Below are 10,940 nucleotides of genomic sequence, written 5' to 3'. Positions count from 1 at the left end.
TCATTAGGAGAATCACGTGATGGACTAGACCCAAACTAATAGACGTAGCATGTTGATCGTGTCATTTTGTTGCTACTGTTTTCTGCGTGTCAAGTATTTGTTCCTATGACCATGAGATCATATAACTTACTAACACCGGAGGAATACTTTGTGTGTATCAAACGTCGCAACGTAACTGGGTGACTATAAAGATGCTCTACAGGTATCTCCGAAGGTGTTCGTTGAGTTAGTTTGGATCAAGACTGGGATTTGTCACTCTGTGTGACGTAGAGCTATCTCGGGGCCCACTCGGTAATACAACATCACACACAAGCCTTGCAAGCAATGTAACTTAGTGTAAGTTGCGGGATCTTGTATTACGGAATGAGTAAAGAGACTTGCCAGTAAACGAGATTCAAATAGGTATGCGGATACTGACGATCGAATCTCGGGCAAGTAACATACCGAAGGACAAAGGGAATGACATACGGGATTATATGAATCCTTGGCACTGAGGTTCAAACGATAAGATCTTCATAGAATATGTAGGATCCAATATGGGCATCAGGTCCCGCTATTGGATATTGACCGAGGAGTCTCTCGGGTCATGTCTACATAGTTCTCAAACCCGCAGGGTCTGCACACTTAAGGTTCGACGTTGTTTTATGCGTATTTGAGTTATATGGTTGGTTACCGAATGTTGTTCCGAGTCCCGGATGAGATCACGGACGTCACGAGGGTTTCCGGAATGGTCCGGAAACGAAGATTGATATATAGGATGACCTCATTTGATTACCGGAAGGTTTTCGGAGTTACCGGGAATGTACCGGGAATGCCGAATGGGTTCCGGGAGTTCACCGGGGGGCAACCCACCCCGGGGAAGCCCATAGGCCTTGAGGGTGGCGCACCAGCCCTTAGTGGGCTGGTGGGACAGCCCAAAAGGGCCCTATGCGCATTGGAAGAAAAATCAAAGAGAAAAAAAAGGAGGAGGTGGGAAAGGAAAGAAGGACTCCACCCACCAAACCAAGTAGGACTCGGTTTGGGGGGGAGTCCTTCCCCCCTTTGGCTCGGCCGACCCCCTTGGGGCTCCTTGAGCCCCAAGGCAAGCCCCCCCCCTCTCCCACCTATATATACGGAGGTTTTAGGGCTGATTTGAGACGACTTTTCCACGGCAGCCCGACCACATACCTCCACGGTTTTTCCTCTAGATCGCGTTTCTGCGGAGCTCGGACGGAGCCCTGCTGAGACGAGATCATCACCAACCTCCGGAGCGCCGTCACGCTGCCGGAGAACTCTTCTACCTCTCCGTCTCTCTTGCTGGATCAAGAAGGCCGAGATCATCGTCGAGTTGTACGTGTGCTGAACGCGGAGGTGCCGTCCGTTCGGCACTAGATCGTGGGACTGATCGCGGGATAGTTCGCGGGGCGGATCGAGGGACATGAGGATGTACCACTACATCAACCGCGTTCACTAACGCTTCTGCTGTACGGTCTACAAGGGTACGTAGATCACTCATCCCCTCTCGTAGATGGACATCACCATGATAGGTCTTCGTGCGCGTAGGAAAATTTTTGTTTCCCATGCGACGTTCCCCAACAAACTCTCCACATGGTCATGAGCACCACCAATCTCGCCATGTCATCCAAGGGATCCAACAGTGAAAAGACCCACTCTCGCCCGTGTTCAGGATATAATCCACATTGGGAATGCTCCAGTACAAGGCCATGACACGCCAAAGTTATTTTTCCAAGCGACACCTACAAAGAGAGCATCCACAACATCTCCTTCCTATAAAGCAGCTCGGTCAAGTTGAATGATGTAATATTCACTGATAGTTACAATTACACAAAGCATGCCTTTATATACACGAGGAGGAGAGACTGCCCATGGGAATCGGCACGCAGGCCTTGTGGGCGTCTAGGATCCTATATTCTAGGCATGCACAACCGAAACCGTTACAACAGTTTAACACCCCCCCCCCTCAGCCGGAACTCCATGACCGTGGTTGTTGAGGCTGGTTCTGAACTCGTTGAACACCAGCGATGGCAAGCCTTTGGTGAAGACATCGGCGAGCTGCGAGGTGGATGGAACGTGGAGGACGCGAACGTCTCCCATGGCAACCCGATCACGTACAAAGTGAAGATCAATCTCGATATGTTTGGTACGTTGATGTTGTACAGGGTTGCTGGCGAGGTAGGATGCGCTGATGTTGTCACAATAAACCACGGTTGCACAGGTGGGAGGATGTTGTAGTTCGGCTAGGAGTTGCCGTAACCAGCAAGACTCGGCAACGCAGTTGGCGACGCCCCTGTATTCGGCCTCGGCGCTCGATCGTGAGATGGTTGCTTGGCGTTTAGATGACCAAGAGATGAGGTTCGACCCAAGAAAAACGCAGAACCCCGATGTGGACTTTCGAGTGTCGGGGCACCCGGCCCAATCGGCGTCGGTGTAGGCTACCAAGTCCAGGGAGGTTGATCGGTAGAACTGCAAACCATAGTGGGACGTACCTTGCAGGTAGCGTAGGATGCGTCTGATGAGTTGCATGTGTGTGTCCTCGGTTCATGCATGAACAAGCATACCTGTTGCACAACATAGGAGATGTCGGGTCGTGTTAGGGTTAGGTATTGGAGAGCCCCTGCCAGACTCCAGTAATGGGTTGGGTTGGAGAGAAGGCGACCGCGTGTAAGGGACATCTTGGAGCTGGTGTCAATAGGTGTTGGTACGGGCTTGCAGTTGAGCATGTCGGCACGCTCGAGGATCTCGAGCGTGTATTGTTGCTGGCTCAGGAAGAGACCAGACTTGGTGGACGTCACGTTAATGTCAAGAAAGTGGTGGAGAGGACCCATGTCCGTCATGGCGAACTCTGACTTGAGTGAGGAGATGATGGTGTGAAGGATGGTAGTCGAGTTGGCGGTGAGGATGATATCGTCGACATAAACTAGCAAGTAAGCAAGTGTGGTACCACGATGGAGAATGAAGAGGGACGTGTCGCTCTTGGATGCATGGAAGCCGATGGAGAGTAAGAAGGCCTGAAAGCGAAGAAACCATGTGCGAGGAGCTTGCTTTAGGCCATAAAGTGATTTGTGTAGGCGGCATACATGATCCGGGGATTTTTTATCGACGAAACCGGCTGGTTGGGAGCAGAAGACGGTTTCGTTGAGGGCGCCGTGGAGAAATGCATTTTTCACATCCAACTGATGGATGGGCCAGGAGTGTGATGTGGCAAGGCTGAGAACCACACGGATAGTTGCTGGTTTGACGACGGGGCTGAACGTTTCGTCGTAGTCGACACCCTCTCGTTGCGTGAAGCCTCGAAGCACCCAACGAGCCTTGTAGCAAGCCAAGGAGCCGTCCATCTTGAACTTGTGACGAAAGATCCACTTGCCAGTGACCACGTTTACACCTGTAGGCTTAGGCACCAAAGACCAAGTAGAGTTATTCATTAGAGCAGTGTATTCATCGAGCATAGCTTGGCGCCAATGGGGATCTTTGAGTGCCAATTTGTAGCTGGCTGGTATGGGGAAATAGCAGGAGACGTTGTGTCGGCGAGAAAGAGGCGACGGGGCATGCATAAACCAGTTTTGGAGTGTGTAGCCATGTTGTGTGCATTTTTGGTGGGTGCTACTGGGCGTGCACGTAGCGGGAGCGGGCGAGGCAGCGTGCATGGGGGCGATGAGTCCGAGGAAGATGGTGTGGGACCGGCAAGGTCTGTGTTTGGTCGGGTAGGCGCGCGTCGCGAGGAAGATTCGGTCGCAGGGAACGGAGTGGATGCGGAGGCAGCGGAGGGTGAGCGGTGATTGGCGAAGTCAGAGATGGTAGGTGGGGAGGTGGGACTGGTGCCGGTAGTGGAGGCACGATCAATGCTGGGTGGACGCGTGGGAGCGTCGGTCGACGCAGGGGGTGCGCGAGCGGGCTGGCGCGACGTGCATGGAGCGGTAATCGAGGGCGGGAGATTTGGTCGGGGTGGTTGAGACCCGTACGAGGTGGCCGGATGGGATGGTTGATCTGGTGGGTGGTTAGGTAGGATTTTGCATGCATGATTTTCTGTGGACGTGGGATCCGGTGGCTGTGTGTACGGGAAGCAAGTCTCGTCGAAAACGACGTGGCGAGAGACGATGACGCGTCGAGATGTTAAGTCAAAACAACGGTAGCCTTTGTGTTCTAGGGGGTAACCGAGGAAGACGCAACGTACATCACGCGGTGAGAGTTTATGTGGCATGGTAGCGGCCGTGTGGGGGAAAGCACAGACAACCAAAAACGCGCAAGTGCTCGTATGATGGGTGGACGCCGTGTAGGAGGAAGTAGGGCGTGTAATCTGCAATGGCGCGAGATAGGCGCCGGTTGAGAAGATAGGTTGCCGTGTGCAGGGCCTCAACCCAAAAGGGTGGTGCGAGATTAGTTTGAAAAAGGAGAGTTCTGACAATGTCATTTGTGGTGCGGATGAGACGTTCCGCCTTGCCGTTTTGGGGAGAGGTGTGTGGGCATGAGAACCTATAAGCGATCCCATTTGAGGAGAAGAAAGAGCGTAGTGTGTGGTTGATAAACTCACCGCCGTTGTCACATTGCATAGCTTTGATGACGACATTGTATTGGGTGTGGACAAAGGAGAAGAAGCGTTGGAGAGTGGTGGAGGTGTCGGATTTGTTACGCAGCGGGAACGACCAGGAATAATGGGTAAAATCATCCAACACAACAAGATAATATTGATATCCAGAGAAGCTTACAATAGGTGATGTCCACAAATTACAATGTATAAGATCAAATGGTGCACATGTCGTACTAAAGGAGGAAGAAAAGGGTAGGCGAGGCTGTCGGCCTAGTTGACAGGCGGTACAAGTGGGTAGAGGGGCCTTATTGCAATCGGGGAGGAAGTCTCGAGCTAATGTGGAGAGTGATTGTGCGCCAGGATGGCCGAGGCGACGATGCCAGAGAGCGGACGAGGCGTTGGCGAGGAGCGCGGATGCCGGTGAAGGTTTATTGCCAGTGAAGGGGTAGAGGCCGTCGTGGCTAATGGAGATCATGAGGACCCTCCGCGTTCGTAGATCCTTCACAAGAAAACCACAAGGGTGAAATTCAACAGAGCAAGAATTATCCTTGGTGAATTTACGAACGGAAATAAGGCTGATGATGACAGTGGGGGAGACGAGAACGTCGGTGAGGCGGAAGTCGTGGGGTGGTAGGGTGGTGGTGCCGGTGGCTGTGACGGGAAGTGATTGACCATTGCCGACCAAGATGCGAGATGGTACATGTTGTAATGAAGAACTAGACGAGGTAAGGTTACCTGAGGTGCCCGTAACGTGTGAAGATGCGCCACTGTCGAAGTACCAGTCGGTGAAGGGAGTAGCCGGGACGCAGCCGTAAAAAATGGTATCAGAGCCAAGAGGTCTTGAGTTCAAGACCCTGCCAACGCAGTACTAGAAACAAAAATATTTTGCGGCCTACATCAATCCCATATCTAAGGTCTAAAAATAGCCTAGACGTGAGGGGGGTGTTGAAATATATTGCCCGCCTCCCTCCATCAGTTTGTACTTTTGGATGAGTTGGTTGGAGCATGAATTCAATATGGTATCCGAGCGAAGAGGTTGCTGTTGGGGAGGATGTGGGTGATTCGTAGGCGGGCAATCGGATGCGCGATCGGGCACGCGGTTGCCTTGGGGGCGGCCGCCCGAGCCGGAGGTGGTGGTGGAGGATCCCGCACCGGGAAGGGCGAAGGTAGACGCGCTCTCCTCGGCGGCGCAGTGTGTCATGGACTCTTCGGAGAGGACGACGCGGGAGAGCACCGTGTCGAAGGGCAGGCCTTGATCGCCAAGGACGACGCGGATGGTGTCCAGGCGCTTGTCCAGGCCGTGGAGGAATTGAGTCGTCAAGTCCACTTCGGTGACGGCGTACTCGATGTCGGCGAGGCTGTCGGTGAGGAGCTTGAGACGGCGCGCGTACTCGGTGACGGAGAGGTCGCCCTGCTTGAGATTGCGATACTGGCGGTTGAGGAGCATGAAACGAGCGGCACGATTGGCAAGGAAGTAATCCTTGATCTTGGTCCAGACGGCATAGGTGGTGGTGGCGCCGACAACATGATCAATGAGGGGATGGGCGAGAGTGGCGTAGATCCATAGGGTGACATGAGCGTCAAGCTCTCGGTATTGGGTGTCGGCGTTGGGTGGTGGGGGTGTTCGATCAAGAAGGAGACGCCATCACGAACAAGCACCATGAGGAAAAACGATTTCCACTTGTGGTAGTTGTGGTCGGCGGGGTTAAGAAGGAATTTGATGTGGTTGGTGATATGATCATTGAAGATCGGGTGGCGAGGAGGAGGCAAAGAGGGCGCCGGGTTGGAGGTGGTGAAGAGGGGGGCAAATTGGGAGATTGGGTTGCCGGCGGTGGCCTGGAAGGTGAAGGGAGGTGTACCAGAGGAGGCGATGGGCGACGTCGCGGCGGAGGCGACCGGGGTGGTGCTCGGAGGTGGCGCCGTGTTGGAGGAGAGGGAGCTGGGCGATGCGGCCGAGCTGGGGGCGCCGGAGCCGGAGGTGGGGGAGGTCATGGCGTCGCCTGGTAACTGATACCAAGTTGAATGATGTAATATTCACTGATAGTTACAATTACACAGCAATGCCTTTATATACACGAGGAGGAGAGACTGCCAATGGGAGTCGGCACACATGCCTTATGGACGTCTAGGATCCTATATTCTAGGCATGCACAACCGAAACCGTTACAACAGTTTAACAGGTCATGCGATCGACCGCCTTCATATTTTGATGTATTTTAGTTTTAGATGCATTTATTTCCATTTTTTACTATGAATAATCCCAGACGGAGGGAGTATTTCATTTCGTTTTACTTTTGAATTCATTTCATCTTTTGGGAACCAAACGCACGCTTGAATTCGTGACGTTTTTCTCTGTCGTCCGGCCGTCGGAATTTTCGCCGCACATCCCAAATCCCCGGCTCCGCCACCATCAGACACGCTCTCACTGTCGCGCCATGCTCCTCGCCAATCCCCTCCCGCCGCCGCGCTGCCTGCCGGCCTCCCGCATCCGCTGCCAGGCCCCGGCCCCGGCCCCGGCCCAGGCCCACCACCAGCCCGCCGCCTCCCGCGGCCTCCTCCTCCGCGGCGCCGGCTCCCCCGTCGTCAAGCGCCTGCCCGCCGGCGACTGGCTCCTCTGGTACCACTCCGGGGCGCGCGTCGCCCTCGCCACCTCCCCCGACGGCCTGCGCTGGAGCGCGCCCGTATCACCCGACCCGCTGCTGCCCTCCACCGACTGGTGGGTCTTCGACACCGCCGCCGTCCGCCCCGGCGACGTCCTCGTCATCTCTGGCCCCGACGCGCCGTCGTCGTCTTCGTCCCGCCGCCTCCCGTCCTCCTCCGCCGTGTACTGGCTCTACTACACCGGCTCCAACGACGCGCGCCTCGCGTCCCCGTTCCCCGCCGCGGACGTCGCCGCGCTGCCCGGCCTCGCCATCAGCCAGGACGGCCGCCACTGGGCGCGCATCGAGGGAGGCCACCACACCGGCGCGCTGCTCGGGGTCGGGGAGGACCACCCTCATGGCTGGGAGAAGCGCTGCGCGGCGGCTCCCAAGGTGGTGATGCACGCCGACGGGGACCTCCGGATGTACTACCACTCGTTCGACGAAATGTCGCAGAGGCACGCGGTCGGGGTGGCGAGGTCCAGGGACGGCATACGGTGGGAGAGGGTGGGGAAGGCGCTCGAGGGAGGCGGGCCTGGGTCGTTCGACGAAGGCGGGGTGCGGCAGGGGCATGTCGTCCGCGACCGCGCCGCCGGTCGGTACATGATGGCGTACGAGGGTTTGGATGGCAATGGCGGGGTGAGCATTGGGCTGGCCGTGTCGGAGGACGGGCTCAACGGGTGGAGGCGGTGCAGTGAATCACCAGCGCTGCGCCCGTCGGAGGATGATGATGAGTGGGACGTCGCTGGGGTCGGCGCCCCGTGCTTGGTGCAAATGGATGGGCCATATGATTGGAGACTCTATTACATGGGCGTAGGGAAGGACGGTGAGGCTGCAATCGGGATGGCATATTCAGAGGGTCAGGGTCTTCCGAGGTTCAACAAGTGTGACGCTCTTCTCATGTAAGGTGAGGTGTTGCTGTGTATGTTTCAGGGAATGTTAGTCGATGGTGAGCTTCTGCATGGCTCATTCGACAATGCTGATCAAGTCACCATGATAAAAATTTGATGTTAGTTTTACTTAGTGTCTTGATTCATCCTGCTTCGGTGCTTTGTAATTGTAACACCAATGTATTTGCACTGCTCTCAATTTGCTAGCATCGCTACCCCCTACATCCGTGGTCCAACAGTGCACGTCAGAGAAGCAATGGCGTTTGTCAAAATAGTAATGGCATGCTTGGGTCTGAACTGTTACCGAGACCAGATGGAACCTGTCTGGACACTGATCGCCTAATAATTTTTTACTGTCAGTTGTTTGCAAAGGTTTACTGTCATATTAGTTAGCTAGAGCACATTTTCATGATCACAGGTGGATCTAGACTTATAGTATGTAGGGTGCATATATGTAGCAGCGTGAAAGTGTGAATCTTTGCGCATCATTTCGTAGCGTATGTTCCTGTCATGTACCATTTGTTGTGCTCTTGTTTATCTTCTTCTACTTGGTTTTTGCTAATTCTTTTGCACTTAATTCATAGCTGGTGGCTTTTATGTTGTCCGGAACCTTCCAGCTTACAATAAAATCAACTTGTGCATATCATGCTAACGCTGTATCATGCGCAAGTGGCAGGGGTTAAAGTACGCACAAATTTCCACGAGTTCTTGTCTGTTGTTGCTAGTACCATCTAATACTGGTTGTTGGTTCAGTATGACGCACACAAGTTGGTATTGGTCCATCGGCTTCTCTAGTCTAGATTACAATAGTCATAACAGCTGCCCTATTTACTAACATGGCAGGACACCAGCGTCAGTTCTCACTAATCAATTCTTCCTCCAGGTATGCATATCCCTTTTTCACAACTTACATATTAGAGTAGAAGAGGTTATGGACAATGATATTCTGCAAATTAGATGTCTGTGCTGAGAAAGTGACTGTTTTATAAGGGCCTTTATGCACAGTCATATCTAAGTTATGCATAATACCATGGCAGTCTGTCTGATAGTAGATTTTTAAGTGCCTTATTTGCCATCGGTACTTCTATCCTGCAGTGCATGTCTTTATAATATATGTATTTGAGAAGAGGTATTTGCATTGGAATCACATGTACTTCTCCAAGCCCGTAGGATTACTATACTTTGAAAAATCACTTTGTCTGTATGGTTGCGAATTTACTAGTTGTAGTTATTGTTGGTATGTAATCCTGTGCTGGAAATTTTAACAGTCTAGGACCCTCTAAATTTAATGAAAATAATTGCCACCTATGCATGCAATCTTTAACCTGACTGCAAATTCCACCTATCAAATCGCCGTAGCTTCAAAGAAGTAGACTTGCAGTGTCTGATTTCATGATTTGTGTTATTTAGCTATTTCATGATTTCATCGTGATAACAGTTGTTAATTGGCCTTCATTTGAAATTGCAGTTAAATCCCTAGCTATATGCCACTGAAACATTGTGAACTTCTTCATTGTTCCATTGACAAGTTTGGTTCAGGCCAACATGTTAGTCAGACAGTGAGTGACACAGGGAGGGATGCAGTAAACAACAGCTGGGCATGAAAAGCCAACAGATCGTCCAGGCTTCCCTTTGCAGGAGGCAACCAAGTGTTAAACAATACGGTACAATCTTCCACTGGCACAAGAGGTTGATCTGGTCTGAAAAGCCATGTGCAGATGGAAGAACCTGTACCACAATCTTGAATAATGCAATGTTACATAGTTATTTCGATGGGGTCATGGATGTCCTTACTTCCTTCGCAATGAGGTAAGTGTTTCATCCCTGATCTGTCTCCAGTTAGTTTGTTCACATGTTCTCTATTCTAACACAGTGCAACTGTGCTGTTATAAACACAAATTATGTCTTTAAGATGTCATAATGCTTATTTTTCTTAGGCTGAATAATTCTTGTCATGAAATAGTTTTGGTATCCTGTCTACTTCTCTAGAGTGGATAGTGCAGCTCTTATATCCATGTGTTATATGTGTGCAGTGTTACGTTTATTCGTCATTTTGCTATCTTCCAATTTTCCCCACTATTCAGTATGTGTTTCCTCACACAGAACTGCAAGTAAAGCTACTCATGTAGTTTGATCTTGACCATTCACTGCACTAGTGGTCCCATATCATGCTAATACACGTTTATCCAGGTGTCATCTTTGTACTTTTCCAACTGTAATGCTTCCAGTATCTTCCTACATCTCACAAAAGCATTGAATTTTTTTAGTTCATAAGTTGTTCTTGGCTTCAGGTTCAGTTATAATTTTATTTCTTTTATCTTTTGCATGGAATAAATTCAGTTATTTAGTGCTTCCAGTTTAGACTTATAAACCAAAATGGAATCCATGGTCAATAAGGCATTGGCGACATCGCACTGAAAACAAGAAATAGCTTCACCAGTACAAATGGCATTTGCTAAAGAAACTTCCACTCCATCTACAGCATTACACCAAACAGTTAAATCTGAGAGACATTATAATAAAGTTCTTAATTCCAAGCATTGGTAGACATTGCATAATAAGTGTACGTTTTATACTGGGCTGCCAGAGCGTCGGTACCAAAAGGATTCCCCACCCTCCCGAGGACTCGTCCCAAAATGAAGCAACTCACTGAACATTGACCTGCTATAACTTCACGCAGGAAGAAAATTACCGTACGGTCTCACCAACCTGGACTTGGTGTCACCGCTGGTGGGGGGGTCCGGTCACCTTGGGAGTTATAGCAGCTTTTATTTCGAGGGCCATAGCCAAGTGGACCTGAATGCTAAACTCATACTCAACCGAAGTCAATTGTTTGTTACCCTTACATTCAGTTGATCAGTGAGGAGCTGTCCATCTTCGTGCACC

General features: G+C 51.5%; 1 protein-coding gene across 1 annotated transcript; it reads left to right on the top strand.

Annotated features, from left to right (window-relative positions):
• The first annotated feature begins 6,874 nt into the window (after window positions 1-6,874).
• Window positions 6,875-8,183, top strand: LOC123428374. The gene has a single exon (XM_045112573.1). It carries the CDS (start codon window positions 6,961-6,963, stop codon window positions 8,068-8,070), a length of 1,110 nt encoding a protein of 369 aa, XP_044968508.1. The 5' UTR covers window positions 6,875-6,960; the 3' UTR covers window positions 8,071-8,183.
• The last annotated feature ends 2,757 nt before the right edge of the window (window positions 8,184-10,940 follow it).

This window comes from Hordeum vulgare, chromosome 2H (genome assembly GCF_904849725.1).
Source record: "Hordeum vulgare subsp. vulgare chromosome 2H, MorexV3_pseudomolecules_assembly, whole genome shotgun sequence".
Classification (NCBI taxonomy): Eukaryota; Viridiplantae; Streptophyta; class Magnoliopsida; order Poales; family Poaceae; genus Hordeum; species Hordeum vulgare.
This window is presented reverse-complemented; position numbering and strand designations above follow the sequence as displayed.

Coding starts and splice junctions, on each gene's coding strand:
- LOC123428374 (XM_045112573.1), top strand. CDS start 6,961: ATGCTCCTCGCCAATCCCCTCCCGCCGCCGCGCTGCCTGCCGGCCTCC.